Genomic DNA, 18,166 nt, shown 5'->3' on the forward strand with positions numbered 1-18,166 from the left:
CAACTCTCCTTAGAAGGGCAGCACTCCTAGCGAAGGCAGCACTCCTTGCGAAGGCATATCTCCTTCGAATGCAACACTCCTTGTAATGGCAGCACTCCTTGCGAAGGCACCACCCCTTGCGAAGGCAGCACTCCCAGCAAAGGCAGCACTCCCAGCAAAGGCAGCCCTCATTGCGAAGGCAGCACTCCTTGCGAAGGCAGCACTCCTTGCGAAGGCATTTCTCGTTGCGAAGGCAGCACTCCTTGCAAAGGCAGCACTCCTGGCGAAGGCAAAACCCCGTGCGAGGACAGCACTCCCTACAAAGGCAGCCCTCGTTGCGAAGGCAGCACTCCTAGCGAAGGCAGCACTCCTTGCGAAGGCAGCACTCCTTGCGAAGGAAGCACTCCTTGCAAAGGCAGCACTCATTGGAAGGCAGCACTCGTTGCAAAGGCAGTACTCCCTCTTTGCGAAGCCAGCCCTCCTTGCGAAGGCAGCACTCCTAGCGAAGGCAGCACTCCTTGAGATGGCAGCGCTCCTTGCAAAAGCAGCACTCCTTGCGAAGGCAGCACACCTTACGAAGGCAGCACTCCTTGCGGATGCAGCACTCCCTGCGAAGGCAGCACTCCTTGCGAAGGCAGCACTCCTTGCGAAGGAACCACTCCTTGCGAAGGCAGCACTCCCTGCAACGGCAGCACTCCCTGCAAAGGCAGCACTCACTGCGATGGCAGCCCTCCTTGCGAAAGCAGCACTCCTAGCGAAGGCAGCACTCCTTGCGAAGGCAGCTCTCCTTAGAAGGGCAGCACTCCTAGCAAAGGCAGCACTCCTTGCGAAGGCATATCTCCTTGCGAAGGCAGCACTTCTTGCAAAGGCAGCACTCCTTGGGAAGGCACCACCCATTGCGAAGGCAGCACTCCCAGCAAAGGCAGCCCTCATTGCGAAGGCAGCACTCCTTGCGAAGGCAGCACTCCTTGCGAAGGCAGCACTACTTGCGAAGGCAGCACTCCTTGCGAAGGCACCACCCCTTGCGAAGGCAGCACTCCCTGCAAAGGCAGCCCTCATTGCGAAGGCAGCACTCCTTGCGCAGGCAGCACTCCTTGCGAAGGCAGCACTCCTTGCGAAGGAAGCAGTCCTTGCGAAGGCAGCACTCATTGGAAGGCAGCACTCGTTGCAAAGGCAGTGCTCCCTGAGAGGGCAGCACTACTTGCGAAGGCATTACCCCTTGCGAAGGCAGCACTCCCTGCGAAGGCAGCCCTCCTCTCGAATGCAGCCCTCCTTGCGAGGGCAGCACTCCTAGCGAAGGCAGCACTCCTTGCGAAGGCAGCACTCCTTGCGAAGGAAGCACTCCTTGCAAAGGCAGCACTCATTGGAAGGCAGCACTCGTTGCAAAGGCAGTACTCCCTCTTTGCGAAGCCAGCCCTCCTTGCGAAGGCAGCACTCCTAGCGAAGGCAGCACTCCTTGAGATGGCAGCGCTCCTTGCAAAAGCAGCACTCCTTGCGAAGGCAGCACACCTTACGAAGGCAGCACTCCTTGCGGATGCAGCACTCCCTGCGAAGGCAGCACTCCTTGCGAAGGCACCACTCCTTGCGAAGGCAGCACTCCCTGCAAAGGCAGCACTCCCTGCAAAGGCAGCACTCACTGTGAAGGCAGCCCTCCTTGCGAAAGCAGCACTCCTAGCGAAGGCAGCACTCCTTGCGAAGGCAGCTCTCCTTAGAAGGGCAGCACTCCTAGCGGAGGCAGCACTCCTTGCGAAGGCATATCTCCTTGCGAAGGCAGCACTCCTTGCAAAGGCAGCACTCCTTGGGAAGGCACCACCCATTGCGAAGGCAGCACTCCCAGCAAAGGCAGCCCTCATTGCGAAGGCAGCACTCCTTGCGAAGGCAGCACTCCTTGCGAAAGCAGCACTCTTTGCGAAGGCAGCACTCCTTGCGAACGCACCACCCCTTGTGAAGCCAGCACTCCCTGCAAAGGCAGCGCTCATTGCGAAGGCAGCACTCCTTGCGAAGGCAGCACTCCTTGCGAAGGCAGCACTCCTTGCGAAGGCAGCACTCCTTGCGAAGGCAGCACTCCTTGTGAAGGCAGCACTCATTGGAAGGCAGCACTCGTTGCAAAGGCAGTGCTCCCTGAGAAGGCAGCACTACTTGCGAAGGCATTACCCCTTGCGAAGGAAGCACTCCCTGCGAAGGCAGCCCTCCTCTCGAAGGCAGCCCTCCTTGCGAGGGCAGCACACCTAGCGAAGGCAGCACTCCTAGCGAAGGCAGCACTCCTTGTGAAGGCAGCACTCCCTGCGAAGGCAGCCCTCCTTGCGAAGGCAGCCCTCCTTGCGAGGGCAGCACTCCTAGCGAAGGCAGCACTCATTGCGAAGGCATCACTTCTTGCGAAGGCAGTACTCCTTGCGAAGGCAACACTCCTTGGGAAGGCACCACCCCTTGCGAATGCAGCACTCCCTCCGAAGGCATTACCCCTTGCAAAGGCAGCACACCTTGCGAAGGCAGCACTCCTTGCGAAGGCTGCACTCTGTACGAAGGCAACACTCCTAGGGAAGGCAGCACTCTGTCCCAAGGCAGCACTCCTTGGGAAGGCAGCACTCCTTGTGAAGGTAGCACTCCTTGCGAAGGAGCACTCCTTGCGATGGCAGCACTCCTTGCGAAGGCAGCACTCCTTGCGAAGGCAGCACTCCTTGCAAAGGCAGCACTCCTTGCGAAGGCAACACTCCTTGGGAAGGCACCACCCCTTGCGAAGGCAGCACTCCCTCCGAAGGCATTACCCCTTGCAAAGGCAGCACACCTTGCGAAGGCAGCACTCCTTGCGAAGGCTGCACTCTGTACGAAGGCAACACTCCTAGGGAAGGCAGCACTCTGTCCCAAGGCAGCACTCCTTGGGAAGGCAGTACTCCTTGCGAAGGCAGCACTCCTTGCGAAGGCAGCACTCCTTGCGAAGGCAGCACTCCTTGCGAAGGCAGCACTCTTTGCGAAGGGAGCACTCTGTGCGTAGGCTGCATTCCGTGCGAAGGCAGCAATCTGTGCAAAGGCAGCCCTCCTTGCGAAGGCATTTCTCCTTGTGAACGCAGCACTCCTTGCGAAGGCAACACTGCTTGCAAAGGCAGCACTCCCTGCGAAGGCAGCACTCCTTGCGAAGGCGCCACCCCATGCGAAGGCAGCACTCCCTGCGAAGGCAGCACTTCTTGCGAAGGCAGCACTCTGTGCATAGGCTGCATTCCGTGCGAAGGCAGCAATCTGTGCAAAGGCAGCACTCCTTGCGAAGGCATTTCTCCTTGCGAAGGCAGCACTACTTGCGAAGGCAGAACTACTTGCAAAGGCAGCATACCGTGCAAAGGAAGCACTACTTGCGAAGGTTGCTTTCCGTGCGGAGACAGCACTCCGTGCAAAGGCAGCACTCTGTGCAAAGACAGCACTCTGTGCGAAGGCAGCACCCCTTGCGAATCCACCACTACTTGCGAAGGCAGCACCCCGTGCGAAGGCAGCACTACGTGCGTAGGCACCATCCCTTGTGAAGGCAGCACTCCCTGTGAAGGCAGCACTCCTAGAGAACGCAGCACTCCTTGCGAAGGCATCACTCCTTGTGAAGGCAGGAATCTGTGCAAAGGCAGCACTCCCTGCGAAGGCAGCATACCTTGCGAAGGCGCCACCCCATGCGAAGGCAGCACTCCCTGCGAAGGCAGCCCTCATTGCGAAGGCAGCACTCCTTGCGAAGGCAGCACTCCTTGTGAAGGCAGCACTCCTTGCGAAGGGAGCACTCCTTGCGAAGGCAGCACTCCTTGGAAGGCAGCACTCCTTGGAAGGCAGCACTCCTTGCAAAGGCAGTACTCCCGGCGAAAGCAGAACTACTTGCGAAGGCATTACTCCTTGCGAAGGCAGCACTCCCTGCGAAGGCAGCCCTCTTTGCGAAGGCAGCCCTCCTTGCGAAGGCAGCACTCCTAGCGAAGGCAGCACTCATTGCGATGGCAGCGCTCCTTGCAAAGGCAGCACTCCTAGCGAAGGCAGCACTCCTTGCGAAGGCACCACTCCTTGCGAAGGCAGCACTCCCTGCAAAGGCAGCACTCCCTGCGAAGGCAGCCCTCCTTGCGAAAGCAGCACTCTTAGCGAAGGCAGCACTCCTTGCGAAGGCATCTCTCCTTAGAAGGGCAGCACTCCTAGCGAAGGCAGCACTCCTTGCGAAGGCATATCTCCTTGCGAAGGCAGCACTCCTTGCAAAGGCAGCACTCCTTGCGAAGGCACCACCCCTTGCGAAGGCAGCACTCCCAGCAAAGGCAGCCCTCATTGCGAAGGCAGCACTCCTTGCGAAGGCAGCACTCCTTGCGAAGGCAGCACTCCTTGTGAAGGCACCACCCCTTGCGAAGGCAGCACTCCCTGCAACGGCAGCCCTCATTGCAAAGGCAGCACTCCTTGCGAAGGCAGCACCCCTTGCGAAAGCAGCACTCCTTGCGAAGGCAGCACTCCTTGCGAAGGCAGTACTCCTTGCGAAGGCAGTACTCCTTGCGAAGGCAGCACTCATTGGAAGGCAGCACTCGTTCAAAGGCAGTACTCCCTGAGAAGGCAGCACTACTTGCGAAGGCATTACCCCTTGCGAAGGAAGCACTCCCTGCGAAGGCAGCCCTCCTCTCGAAGGCAGCCCTCCTTGCGAAGACAGCACTCCTAGCGAAGGCAGCACTCCTTGTGAAGGCAGCACTCCTTGCGAAGGCACTACTCCTTGCGAAGGCAGTACTCCTTGCGAAAGCAGCACTCCTTGCGGAGGCAGCACTCCTTGTGAATGCAGCACTCCTTGTGAAGGCAACACTCCTTGCGAAGGCACCACCCCTTGCGAAGGCAGCACTCCCTGCGAAGGCATTACCCCTTGCGAAGGCAGCACTCCCTGTGAAGACAGCCCTCCTTGCGAAGGCAGCCCTCCTTGTGAGGGCAGCACTCCTAGCGAAGGCAGCACTCCTTGCGAAGGCAGCACTCCTTGCGAAGGCAGCACTCCTTGCGAAGGCAGCACTCCTTGCAAAGGCAGCACTCCTTGCGAAGGCAACACTCCTTGGGAAGGCACCACCCCCTGCGAAGGCAGCACTCCCTCCGAAGGCATTACCCCTTGCAAAGGCAGCACACCTTGCGAAGGCAGCACTCCTTGCGAAGGCTGCACTCTGTACGAAGGCACACTCCTAGGGAAGGCAGCACTCTGTCCCAAGGCAGCACTCCTTGGGAAGGCAGTACTCCTTGCGAAGGCAGCTCTCCTTGCAAAGGCAGCACTCCTTGCGAAGGCAGCACTCCTTGCGAAGGCAGCACTCTTTGCGAAGGGAGCACTCCTTGCGAAGGCAGCACTCCTTGGAAGGCAGCACTCCTTGCAAAGGCAGTACTCCCTGCGAAAGCAGAACTACTTGCGAAGGCATTACCCCTTGCGAAGGCAGCACTCCCTGCGAAGGCAGCCCTCCTTGCGAAAGCAGGACTCCTTGCGAATGCAGCACTCCTTGCGAAGGCAGCACTCCTTGCGAAGGCAGCACTCCTTGCAAAGGCAGCACTCCTTGTGATGGCAGCGTTCCTTGCAAAGGCAGCACTTCTTCCGAAGGCAGCACACCTTGCGAAGGCAGCACTCCTTGCGGATGCAGCACTCCCTGCGAAGGCAGCACTCCTTGCGAAGGCACCACTCCTTGCGAAGGCAGCACTCCTTGCAAAGGCAGCACTCCCTGCGAAGTCAGCCCTCCTTGCGAAAGCAGGACTCCTAACGATATCAGCACTCCTTGCGAAGCCAGCTCTCCTTAGAAGGGCAGCACTGCTAGCGAAGGCAGCTCTTCTTGCGAAGGCAGCACTCCTTGCAAAGGCAGCACTCCTTGTGAAGGCACCACCCCTTGCGAAGGCAGCACTCCCTGCAAAGGCAGCCCTCATTGCGAAGGCAGCACTCATTGCGAAAGCAGCACTCCTTGCGAAGGCAGCACTCCTTGCGAAGGCAGCACTCATTGGGAGGCAGCACTCGTTGCAAAGGTAGTACTCCATGAGAAGGCTGCACCACCTGCGAATGCATTACCCCTTGCAAAGGCAGCACTCCCTGCGAAGGTAGCCCTCCTCTCGAAGGCAGCCCTCCTTGCGAAGACAACACTCCTAGCGAAGGCAGCACTCCTTGCGAAGGCAGCACTCCTTTCGAAGGCAGTACTCCTTGCGAAGGCAGCACTCCTTTTGAAGGCAGCACTCCTAGCGATGGCAGCACACCTTGCGAAGGCAGCACTTCTTGCGAAGGCACCACACCCTGCGATTGCATGTCTCTGTGCAAAGGCAGCACTCCGTGGGAAGGCAGCACTACGTGCGAAGGCTGCACTCCGTGCGAAGGCTGCACTCCTTGCGAAGGCAGCACTCCTTGCGAAGGCAGCACTCCTAGCGAAGGCAGCACTCCTTGCGAAGGCAGCACTTCTTGCAAAGGCACCACTCCCTGCGAATGCAGATCTCTGTGCAAAGGCAGCACTCCGTGCGAAGGAAGCACTACGTGCGAAGGCTGCACTCCATGCGAATGCAGCACTCCTTGCGAAGGCAGCACTCCTTGCGAAGGCAGCACTCCTTGCGAAGGCAGCACTCCTTGCGAAGGCAGCACTCCCTGCGTAGGCAGCACTCCCTGCGAAGGCAGCACTCCTAGCGAAGGCAGCACTCCTTGCGAAGGCAACACTCCTTGCAGAGGCAGCACTCCTTGCGAAGGCAACAGTCCATGCAAAGGCAGCACTCCTTGCGGAGGCAGCACTCTGTGCAAAGGCAGCACTCCCTGCAAAGGCAGCACTCTATGCAAAGGCAGCACTCCTTGCGAAGGCAGCACTCTTTGCGAAGGCGGCACTCCTTGCGAAGGCAGCACTCTGTCAAAGGAAGCACTCCGTGTGAAGGCAGCACTACGTGCGAATGCTGCACTTCGCGTGAAGGCAGCACTCCTTGCTAAGGCAGTACTCCTTGCGAAGGCAGCACTCCTTGCGAAGGCAGCACTCCCTGCGAAGGCAGCACTCCCTGCGTAGGCAGCACTCCCTGTGAAGTCAGCCCTCCTTGCGAAGGCAGCACTCTGTCAAAGGAAGCACTCCGTGTGAAGGCAGCACTATGTGCGATGGCTGCACTCCGTGCGAAAGCAGCAGTCCTTGCGAAGGCAGCACTCCTTGCGAAGGCAGCTTTCCTTGTGAAGGCAGCTCTCCTTTCGAAGGCAGCACTCCCTGCGTAGGCAGCACTCCCTGCGAAGGCAGCAGTCCTAGCGAAGGCAGCACTCCTAGCGAAGGCAGCACTCCTTGCGAAGGCAGCAATCCTTGCAAAGGCAGCACTCCTTGCGAAGGCAACAGTCAATGCGAAGGCAGCAATCCTTGCGAAGGCAGCACACCTTGCGATGGCAGCACTCCTTGCGAAGGCTGCACTCCTTGCGAAGGCAGCACTCTGAGCAAAAGCAGCACTCCATGCGAAGGCTGCACTCCGAGTGAAGGCAGAACTCCTTGCAAAGGCAGCACTCATTGGGAGGCAGCACTCGTGGCAAAGGCAGTAATCCCTGCGAAGGCAGCAGTACTTGCGAAGGCACTACCCCTTGCGTAGGCAGCACTCCCTGCAAAGGGAGCCCTCCTTGCGAAGGCAGCCCTCTGTGCGAAGGCAGCACTTCTAGCGAAGGCAGCACTCCTTGGAAGGCAGCACTCCTTGCGAGAGCAGCACTCCTTGCGAAGGCAGCTGTCCTTGCGAAGGCAGGACTCCCTGCGTAGGCAGCACTCCCAGCGAAGGCAGCACTCCTAGCGAAGGCACCACACCTAGCGAAGGCAGCACTCCTAGCAAAGGCAGCACTCCTTGCGAAGGCAGCACTCCTTGAGAAGGCAACAGTTCATGCAAAGGGAGCACTCCTTGCGGAGGCAGCACTCTGTGCAATGGCAGTACTCCCTGCAAAGGCAGCACTCTGTGCAAAGGCAGCACTCCTTGCGAAGGCAGCACTCCTTGCGAAGGCATTTCTCCTTGCGAAGGCAGCACTCCTTGCAAAGGCAGCACTCCTTGCAAAGGCAGCACTCCTTGCAAAGGCAGCACTCCTGGCGAAAACAAAACCCCTTGCGAAGACAGCACTCCCTACAAAGGCAGCCCTCGTTGCGAAGGCAGCACTCCTTGCGAAGGCAGCACTCCTTGCGAAGGCAGCACTCCTTGCAAAGGCAGCACTCCTTGCAAAGGCACCACTCATTGGAAGGCAGCACTCGTTGCAAAGGCAGTACTCCCTGCGAAGGCAGCAGCACTTGCAAAGGCATTACCCCTTGCGAAGCAGCACTCTCTGCCAAGGGAGCCCTCCTTGCGAAGGTGCCCTCCGTGCGAAGTTAGCACTTCTAGCCAAGGCAGCACTCCTTGGAAGGAAGCACTCCTTGCGAAGGCAGCACTCCTTGCGAAGGCAGTACTACTTGCGAAGGCAACACTCCTTGCGAAGGCAGCACTCCTTGCGAAGGCAGCACTCGTTGTGAACGCAGCATTCGTTGCGAAGGCAACACACCTTGCAAAGGCAGCACTCCCTGCGAAGGCAGCACTCCTTGCGAAGGCAGCACTCCTTGCGAAGGCAGCACTCTGTCAAAGGAAGCACTCCATGTGAAGGCAGCACTATGTGCGAAGGCTGCACTCTGTGCGAACGCAGCACTCCTTGTGAAGGCAGCACTCCTTGCGAAGGCAGCACTCCTTGCGAAGGCAGCACTCCTAGCGAAGACAGCCCTCATTGCGAAAGCAGCACTCCTTGCGAAGACAGCACTCTTTGCGAAGGGAGCACTTCTTGCGAAGGAAGCACTCCTTGGAAGGCAGCACTCCTTGCAAAGGCAGTCCCCCCTACGAAAGCAGAACTACTGGCGAAGGCATTACCCCTTGCGAAGGCAGCACTCCCTGCGAAGGCAGCCCTCTTTGCGAAGGCAGCTTTCCTTGCGAAGGCAGCACTCCTATCGAAGGCAGCACTCATTGCGATGGCAGCGCTCCTTGCAAAGGCAGCACTCCTTGCGAAGGCAGCACACCTTGCGAAGGCAGCACTCCTTGCGGATGCAGCACTCCCTGCGAAGGCAGCACTTCTTGTGAAGGCACCACTCCTTGCGAAGGCAGCACTCCCTGCAAAGGCAGCACTCCCTACGAAGGCAGCCCTCCTTGCGAAAGCAGCACTTCTAGCGAAGGCAGCACTCCTTGCGAAGGCAGCTCTCCTTAGAAGGGCAGCACTCCTAGTGAAGGCAGCACTCCTTGCGAAGGCATATCTCCTTGCGAAGGCAGCACTCCTTGCAAAGGCAGCACCCCTTGCGAAGGCACCACCCCTTGCGAAGGCAGCACTCCCAGCAAAGGCAGCCCTCATTGCGAAGGCAGTACTCCTTGCGAAGGCAGCACTCCTTGCGAAGGCAGCACTCCTTGCGAAGGCAGCACTCCTTGCGAAGGCACCACCCCTTGCGAAGGCAGCACTCCCTGCAAAGGCAGCCCTCATTGCAAAGGCAGCACTCCTTGCGAAGGCAGCACTCCTTGCGAAGGCAGCACTCCTTGCAAAGGCAGCACTCCTTGCGAAGGCAGCACTCCTTGCGAAGGCAGTACTCCTTGCGAAGGCAGCACTCCTTGCGAAGGCAGCACCCCTTGCGAAGGCACCACCCCTTGCGAAGGCAGCACTCCCAGCGAAGGCAGCCCTCATTGCGAAGGCAGTACTCCTTGCGAAGGCAGCACTCCTTGCGAAGGCAGCACTCCTTGCGAAGACAGCACTCCTAGCGAAGGCAGCACTCCTTGCGAAAGCAGCACTCTATTGCGAAGGGAGCACTCCTTGCGAAGGCAGCACTCCTTGGAAGGCAGCACTCCTAGCAAAGGCAGTACTCCCTGCGAAAGCAGAACTACTTGCGAAGGCATTACCCCTTGCGAAGGCAGCACTCCCTGCGAAGGCAGCCCTCCTTGCGAAGGCAGCACTCCTTGCGAAGGCAGCACTCCTTGCGAAGGCAGCACTCCTTGCGAAGGCAGCACTCTTTGCGAAGGGAGCACTCTGTGCGTAGGCTGCATTCCGTGCGAAGGCAGCAATCTGTGCAAAGGCAGCCCTCCTTGCGAAGGCATTTCTCCTTGTGAACGCAGCACTCCTTGCGAAGGCAGAACTACTTGCAAAGGCAGCATACCGTGCAAAGGAAGCACTACTTGCGAAGGTTGCTTTCCGTGCGGAGACAGCACTCCGTGCAAAGGCAGCACTCTGTGCAAAGACAGCACTCTGTGCGAAGGCAGCACCCCTTGCGAATCCACCACTACTTGCGAAGGCAGCACCCCGTGCGAAGGCAGCACTACGTGCGTAGGCACCATCCCTTGTGAAGGCAGCACTCCCTGTGAAGGCAGCACTTCTAGAGAACGCAGCACGACTTGCGAAGGCATCACTCCTTGTGAAGGCAGGAATCTGTGCAAAGGCAGCACTCCCTGCGAAGGCAGCATACCTTGCGAAGGCGCCACCCCATGCGAAGGCAGCACTCCCTGCGAAGGCAGCCCTCATTGCGAAGGCAGCACTCCTTGCGAAGGCAGCACTCCTTGTGAAGGCAGCACTCCTTGCGAAGGGAGCACTCCTTGCGAAGGCAGCACTCCTTGGAAGGCAGCACTCCTTGGAAGGCAGCACTCCTTGCAAAGGCAGTACTCCCGGCGAAAGCAGAACTACTTGCGAAGGCATTACTCCTTGCGAAGGCAGCACTCCCTGCGAAGGCAGCCCTCTTTGCGAAGGCAGCCCTCCTTGCGAAGGCAGCACTCCTAGCGAAGGCAGCACTCATTGCGATGGCAGCGCTCCTTGCAAAGGCAGCACTCCTAGCGAAGGCAGCACTCCTTGCGAAGGCACCACTCCTTGCGAAGGCAGCACTCCCTGCAAAGGCAGCACTCCCTGCGAAGGCAGCCCTCCTTGCGAAAGCAGCACTCTTAGCGAAGGCAGCACTCCTTGCGAAGGCATCTCTCCTTAGAAGGGCAGCACTCCTAGCGAAGGCAGCACTCCTTGCGAAGGCATATCTCCTTGCGAAGGCAGCACTCCTTGCAAAGGCAGCACTCCTTGCGAAGGCACCACCCCTTGCGAAGGCAGCACTCCCAGCAAAGGCAGCCCTCATTGCGAAGGCAGCACTCCTTGCGAAGGCAGCACTCCTTGCGAAGGCAGCACTCCTTGTGAAGGCACCACCCCTTGCGAAGGCAGCACTCCCTGCAACGGCAGCCCTCATTGCAAAGGCAGCACTCCTTGCGAAGGCAGCACCCCTTGCGAAAGCAGCACTCCTTGCGAAGGCAGCACTCCTTGCGAAGGCAGTACTCCTTGCGAAGGCAGTACTCCTTGCGAAGGCAGCACTCATTGGAAGGCAGCACTCGTTCAAAGGCAGTACTCCCTGAGAAGGCAGCACTACTTGCGAAGGCATTACCCCTTGCGAAGGAAGCACTCCCTGCGAAGGCAGCCCTCCTCTCGAAGGCAGCCCTCCTTGCGAAGACAGCACTCCTAGCGAAGGCAGCATTCCTTGTGAAGGCAGCACTCCTTGCGAAGGCACTACTCCTTGCGAAGGCAGTACTCCTTGCGAAAGCAGCACTCCTTGCGGAGGCAGCACTCCTTGTGAATGCAGCACTCCTTGTGAAGGCAACACTCCTTGCGAAGGCACCACCCCTTGCGAAGGCAGCACTCCCTGCGAAGGCATTACCCCTTGCGAAGGCAGCACTCCCTGTGAAGACAGCCCTCCTTGCGAAGGCAGCCCTCCTTGTGAGGGCAGCACTCCTAGTGAAGGCAGCACTCCTTGCGAAGGCAGCACTCCTTGCGAAGGCAGCACTCCTTGCGAAGGCAGCACTCCTTGCAAAGGCAGCACTCCTTGCGAAGGCAACACTCATTGGGAAGGCACCACCCCTTGCGAAGGCAGCACTCCCTCCGAAGGCATTACCCCTTGCAAAGGCAGCACACCTTGCGAAGGCAGCACTCCTTGCGAAGGCTGCACTCTGTACGAAGGCACACTCCTAGGGAAGGCAGCACTCTGTCCCAAGGCAGCACTCCTTGGGAAGGCAGTACTCCTTGCGAAGGCAGCTCTCCTTGCAAAGGCAGCACTCCTTGCGAAGGCAGCACTCCTTGCGAAGGCAGCACTCTTTGCGAAGGGAGCACTCCTTGCGAAGGCAGCACTCCTTGGAAGGCAGCACTCCTTGCAAAGGCAGTACTCCCTGCGAAAGCAGAACTACTTGCGAAGGCATTACCCCTTGCGAAGGCAGCACTCCCTGCGAAGGCAGCCCTCCTTGCGAAAGCAGGACTCCTTGCGAATGCAGCACTCCTTGCGAAGGCAGCACTCCTTGCGAAGGCAGCACTCCTTCCAAAGGCAGCACTCCTTGTGATGGCAGCGTTCCTTGCAAAGGCAGCACTTCTTCCGAAGGCAGCACACCTTGCGAAGGCAGCACTCCTTGCGGATGCAGCACTCCCTGCGAAGGCAGCACTCCTTGCGAAGGCACCACTCCTTGCGAAGGCAGCACTCCTTGCAAAGGCAGCACTCCCTGCGAAGTCAGCCCTCCTTGCGAAAGCAGGACTCCTAACGATATCAGCACTCCTTGTGAAGCCAGCTCTCCTTAGAAGGGCAGCACTGCTAGCGAAGGCAGCTCTTCTTGCGAAGGCAGCACTCCTTGCAAAGGCAGCACTCCTTGTGAAGGCACCACCCCTTGCGAAGGCAGCACTCCCTGCAAAGGCAGCCCTCATTGCGAAGGCAGCACTCATTGCGAAAGCAGCACTCCTTGCGAAGGCAGCACTCCTTGCGAAGGCAGCACTCATTGGGAGGCAGCACTCGTTGCAAAGGTAGTACTCCATGAGAAGGCTGCACCACTTGCGAATGCATTACCCCTTGCAAAGCCAGCACTCCCTGCGAAGGTAGCCCTCCTCTCGAAGGCAGCCCTCCTTGCGAAGACAACACTCCTAGCGAAGGCAGCACTCCTTGCGAAGGCAGCACTCCTTTCGAAGGCAGTACTCCTTGCGAAGGCAGCACTCCTTTTGAAGGCAGCACTCCTAGCGATGGCAGCACACCTTGCGAAGGCAGCACTTCTTGCGAAGGCACCACACCCTGCGAATGCATGTCTCTGTGCAAAGGCAGCACTCCGTGGGAAGGCAGCACTACGTGCAAAGGCTGCACTCCGTGCGAAGGCTGCACTCCTTGCGAAGGCAGCACTCCTTGCGAAGGCAGCACTCCTAGCGAAGGCAGCACTCCTTGCGAAGGCAGCACTTCTTGCGAAGGCACCACTCCCTGCGAATGCAGATCTCTGTGCAAAGGCAGCACTCCGTGCGAAGGCAGCACTACGTGCGAAGGCTGCACTCCATGCGAATGCAGCACTCCTTGCGAAGGCAGCACTCCTTGCGAAGGCAGCACTCCTTGCGAAGGCAGCACTCCTTGCGAAGGCAGCACTCCCTGCGTAGGCAGCACTCCCTGCGAAGGCAGCACTCCTAGCGAAGGCAGCACTCCTTGCGAAGGCAACACTCCTTGCAGAGGCAGCACTCCTTGCGAAGGCAACAGTCCATGCAAAGGCAGCACTCCTTGCGGAGGCAGCACTCTGTGCAAAGGCAGCACTCCCTGCAAAGGCAGCACTCTATGCAAAGGCAGCACTCCTTGCGAAGGCAGCGCTCTTTGCGAAGGCAGCACTCCTTGCGAAGGCAGCACTCTGTCAAAGGAAGCACTCCGTGTGAAGGCAGCACTACGTGCGAAGGCTGCACTTCGCGTGAAGGCAGCACTCCTTGCTAAGGCAGTACTCCTTGCGAAGGCAGCACTCCTTGCGAAGGCAGCACTCCCTGCGAAGGCAGCACTCCCTGCGTAGGCAGCACTCCCTGTGAAGTCAGCCCTCCTTGCGAAGGCAGCACTCTGTCAAAGGAAGCACTCCGTGTGAAGGCAGCACTATGTGCGATGGCTGCACTCCGTGCGAAAGCAGCACTCCTTGCGAAGGCAGCACTCCTTGCGAAGGCAGCATTCCTTGTGAAGGCAGCTCTCCTTTCGAAGGCAGCACTCCCTGCGTAGGCAGCACTCCCTGCGAAGGCAGCAGTCCTAGCGAAGGCAGCACTCCTAGCGAAGGCAGCACTCCTTGCGAAGGCAGCAATCCTTGCAAAGGCAGCACTCCTTGCGAAGGCAACAGTCAATGCGAAGGCAGCAATCCTTGCGAAGGCAGCACACCTTGCGATGGCAGCACTCCTTGCGAAGGCTGCACTCCTTGCGAAGGCAGCACTCTGAGCAAAAGCAGCACTCCATGCGAAGGCTGCACTCCGAGTGAAGGCAGAACTCCTTGCAAAGGCAGCACTCATTGGGAGGCAGCACTCGTTGCAAAGGCAGTAATCCCTGCGAAGGCAGCAGTACTTGCGAAGGCATTACCCCTTGCGTAGGCAGCACTCCCTGCAAAGGGAGCCCTCCTTGCGAAGGCAGCCCTCCGTGCGAAGGCAGCACTTCTAGCGAAGGCAGCACTCCTTGGAAGGCAGCACTCCTTGCGAGAGCAGCACTCCTTGCGAAGGCAGCTGTCCTTGCGAAGGCAGGACTCCCTGCGTAGGCAGCACTCCCAGCGAAGGCAGCACTCCTAGCGAAGGCACCACACCTAGCGAAGGCAGCACTCCTTGCAAAGGCAGCACTCCTTGCGAAGGCAGCACTCCTTGAGAAGGCAACAGTTCATGCAAAGGGAGCACTCCTTGCGGAGGCAGCACTCTGTGCAATGGCAGTACTCCCTGCAAAGGCAGCACTCTGTGCAAAGGCAGCACTCCTTGCGAAGGCAGCACTCCTTGCGAAGGCATTTCTCCTTGCGAAGGCAGCACTCCTTGCAAAGGCAGCACTCCTTGCAAAGGCAGCACTCCTTGCAAAGGCAGCACTCCTGGCGAAGACAAAACCCCTTGCGAAGATAGCACTCCCTACAAAGACAGCCCTCGTTGCGAAGGCAGCACTCCTTGCGAAGGCAGCACTCCTTGCGAAGGCAGCACTCCTTGCAAAGGCAGCACTCCTTGCAAAGGCACCACTCATTGGAAGGCAGCACTCGTTGCAAAGGCAGTACTCCCTGCGAAGGCAGCAGCACTTGCAAAGGCATTACCCCTTGCGAAGCAGCACTCTCTGCCAAGGGAGCCCTCCTTGCGAAGGCAGCCCTCCGTGCGAAGTTAGCACTTCTAGCCAAGGCAGCACTCCTTGGAAGGAAGCACTCCTTGCGAAGGCAGCACTCCTTGCGAAGGCAGTACTACTTGCGAAGGCAACACTCCTTGCGAAGGCAGCACTCCTTGCGAAGGCAGCACTCGTTGTGAACGCAGCACTCGTTGCGAAGGCAACACACCTTGCAAAGGCAGCACTCCCTGCGAAGGCAGCACTCCTTGCGAAGGCAGCACTCCTTGCGAAGGCAGCACTCTGTCAAAGGAAGCACTCCATGTGAAGGCAGCACTATGTGCGAAGGCTGCACTCTGTGCGAACGCAGCACTCCTTGTGAAGGCAGCACTCCTTGCGAAGGCAGCACTCCTTGCGAAGGCAGCACTCCTTGCGAAGGCAGCACTCCTAGCGAAGACAGCCCTCATTGCGAAAGCAGCACTCCTTGCGAAGACAGCACTCTTTGCGAAGGGAGCACTTCTTGCGAAGGAAGCACTCCTTGGAAGGCAGCACTCCTTGCAAAGGCAGTACTCCCTGCGAAAGCAGAACTACTGGCGAAGGCATTACCCCTTGCGAAGGCAGCACTCCCTGCGAAGGCAGCCCTCTTTGCGAAGGCAGCTTTCCTTGCGAAGGCAGCACTCCTATCGAAGGCAGCACTCATTGCGATGGCAGCGCTCCTTGCAAAGGCAGCACTCCTTGCGAAGGCAGCACACCTTGCGAAGGCAGCACTCCTTGCGGATGCAGCACTCCCTGCGAAGGCAGCACTTCTTGTGAAGGCACCACTCCTTGCGAAGGCAGCACTCCCTGCAATGGCAGCACTCCCTACGAAGGCAGCCCTCCTTGCGAAAGCAGCACTCCTAGCGAAGGCAGCACTCCTTGCGAAGGCAGCTCTCCTTAGAAGGGCAGCACTCCTAGCGAAGGCAGCACTCCTTGCGAAGGCATATCTCCTTGCGAAGGCAGCACTCCTTGCAAAGGCAGCACCCCTTGCGAAGGCACCACCCCTTGCGAAGGCAGCACTCCCAGCAAAGGCAGCCCTCATTGCGAAGGCAGTACTCCTTGCGAAGGCAGCACTCCTTGCGAAGGCAGCACTCCTTGCGAAGGCAGCACTCCTTGCGAAGGCACCACCCCTTGCGAAGGCAGCACTCCCTGCAAAGGCAGCCCTCATTGCAAAGGCAGCACTCCTTGCGAAGGCAGCACTCCTTGCGAAGGCAGCACTCCTTGCGAAGGCAGCACTCCTTGCGAAGGCAGCACTCCTTGCGAAGGCAGCACTCTTTGCGAAGGCAGCACCCCTTGCGAAGGCACCACCCCTTGCGAAGGCAGCACTCCCAGCGAAGGCAGCCCTCATTGCGAAGGCAGTACTCCTTGCGAAGGCAGCACTCCTTGCGAAGGCAGCACTCCTTGCGAAAGCAGCACTCTATTGCGAAGGGAGCACTCCTTGCGAAGGCAGCACTCCTTGGAAGGCAGCACTCCTAGCAAAGGCAGTACTCCCTGCGAAAGCAGAACTACTTGCAAAGGCATTACCCCTTGCGAAGGCAGCACTCCCTGCGAAGGCAGCCCTCCTTGCGAAAGCAGGACTCCTTGCGAATGCAGCACTCCTTGCGAAGGCAGCACTCCTTGCGAAGGCAGCACTCCTTGCGAAGGCACCACTCCTTGCGAAGGCACCACTCCTTGCGAAGGCACCACTCCTTGCGAAGGCAGCACTCCTAGCAAAGGCAGCACTCCCTGCGAAGTCAGCCCTCCTTGCGAAAGCAGGACTCCTAGCGATGCCAGCACTCCTTGCGAAGCCAGCTCTCCTTAGAAGGGCAGCACTCCTAGCGAAGGCAGCACTCCTTGCGAAGGCAGCTCTCCTTGCGAAGGCAGCACTCCTTGCAAAGGCAGCACTCCTTGAAAAGGCAGCACTCCTTGTGAAGGCACCACCTCTTGCGAAGGCAGAACTCCCTGCAAAGGCAGCCCTCATTGCGAAGGCAGCACTGCTTGCGAATGCAGCACTCCTTGTGAAGGCAGCACTCCTTGCGAAGGCAGCACTCCTTGCGAAGGCAGCACTCATTGGGAGGCAGCACTCGTTGCAAAGGTAGTACTCCCTGAGAAGGCTGCACCACTTGCGAATGCATTACCCCTTGCAAAGGCAGCACTCCCTGCGAAGGTAGCCCTCCTCTCGAAGGCAGCCCTCCTTGCGAAGACAACACTCCTAGCGAAGGCAGCACTAATTGCGAAGGCAGCACTCCTTTCGAGGGCAGTACTCCTTGCGAAGGCAGCACTCCTTTTGAAGGCAGCACTCCTAGCGATGGCAGCACACCTTCCAAAGGCAGCACTTCTTGCGAAGGCACCACACCCTGCGAATGCAGATCTCTGTGCAAAGGCAGCACTCCGTGGGAAGGCAGCACTACGTGCGAAGGCTGCACTCCGTGCGAAGGCTGCACTCCTTGTGAAGGCAGCACTCCTTGCGAAGGCAGCACTCCTAGCGAAGGCAGCACTCCTTGCGAAGGCAGCACTTCTTGCAAAGGCACCACTCCCTGCGAATGCAGATCTCTGTGCAAAGGCAGCACTCCGTGCGAAGGCAGCACTACGTGCGAAGGCTGCACTCCATGCGAAGGCAGCACTCCTTGCGAAGGCAGCACTCCTTGCGAAGGCAGCACTCCTTGCGAAGGCAGCACTCCTTGCGAAGGCAGCATTCCTTGTGAAGGCAACTCTCCTTGCGAAGGCAGCACTCCCTGCGTAGGCAGCACTCCCTGCGAAGGCAGCACTCCTAGCGAAGGCGGCACTCCTAGCGAAGGCGGCACTCCTTGCGAAGGCAGCAATCCTTGCAAAGGCAGCACTCCTTGCGAAGGCAACAGTCCATGTGAAGGCAGCAATCCTTGCGAAGGCAGCACTCCTTGCGAAGGCAGCACTCCTTGCGAAGGCTGCACTCCTTGCGAAGGCTGCAATCTTTGCGAAGGCAGCACTCTGAGCAAAAGCAGCACTCCATGGGAAGGCTGCACTCCGTGCGAAGGCAGCACTCCTTGCAAAGGCAGCAATCATTGGGAGGCAGCACTCGTTGCAAAGGCAGTAATCCCTGCGAAGGCAGCAGTACTTGCGAAGGCATTACCCCTTGCGAAGGCAGCACTCCCTGCGAAGGGAGCCCTCCTTGCGAAGGCAGCCCTCCGTGCGAAGGCAGCACTTCTAGCGAAGGC

The 18,166-nt window shown here is 58.9% G+C and overlaps 6 protein-coding genes across 6 annotated transcripts; 2 read left to right on the forward strand and 4 right to left on the reverse strand.

The window, feature by feature from the left end:
* Positions 1–9: 9 nt before the first annotated feature.
* LOC126159870 (ice-structuring glycoprotein-like) lies at positions 10–1,038 on the reverse strand. The gene has a single exon (XM_049916680.1). The coding sequence runs from the start codon at positions 1,036–1,038 to the stop codon at positions 10–12; it is 1,029 nt and encodes a 342-aa protein (XP_049772637.1).
* Positions 1,039–1,124: 86 nt separating this feature from the next.
* Positions 1,125–2,066, reverse strand: LOC126159871 (alanine and glycine-rich protein-like). Its single transcript, XM_049916681.1, has one exon. It carries the CDS (start codon positions 2,064–2,066, stop codon positions 1,125–1,127), a length of 942 nt encoding a protein of 313 aa, XP_049772638.1.
* A 4,099-nt stretch (positions 2,067–6,165) lies between these two features.
* Positions 6,166–6,564, forward strand: LOC126159872 (uncharacterized). Its single transcript, XM_049916682.1, has one exon. It carries the CDS (start codon positions 6,166–6,168, stop codon positions 6,562–6,564), a length of 399 nt encoding a protein of 132 aa, XP_049772639.1.
* Positions 6,565–11,809: 5,245 nt separating this feature from the next.
* On the reverse strand, positions 11,810–12,715 carry LOC126159873 (uncharacterized). Its single transcript, XM_049916683.1, has one exon. It carries the CDS (start codon positions 12,713–12,715, stop codon positions 11,810–11,812), a length of 906 nt encoding a protein of 301 aa, XP_049772640.1.
* A 201-nt stretch (positions 12,716–12,916) lies between these two features.
* LOC126159874 (uncharacterized) lies at positions 12,917–13,315 on the forward strand. The gene has a single exon (XM_049916684.1). The coding sequence runs from the start codon at positions 12,917–12,919 to the stop codon at positions 13,313–13,315; it is 399 nt and encodes a 132-aa protein (XP_049772641.1).
* A 3,724-nt stretch (positions 13,316–17,039) lies between these two features.
* Positions 17,040–18,014, reverse strand: LOC126159876 (uncharacterized). Its single transcript, XM_049916685.1, has one exon. It carries the CDS (start codon positions 18,012–18,014, stop codon positions 17,040–17,042), a length of 975 nt encoding a protein of 324 aa, XP_049772642.1.
* Between the last annotated feature and the right edge of the window lie 152 nt (positions 18,015–18,166).

Source organism: Schistocerca cancellata, unplaced genomic scaffold (assembly GCF_023864275.1).
Source record: "Schistocerca cancellata isolate TAMUIC-IGC-003103 unplaced genomic scaffold, iqSchCanc2.1 HiC_scaffold_1148, whole genome shotgun sequence".
Lineage (NCBI taxonomy): Eukaryota > Metazoa > Arthropoda > Insecta > Orthoptera > Acrididae > Schistocerca > Schistocerca cancellata.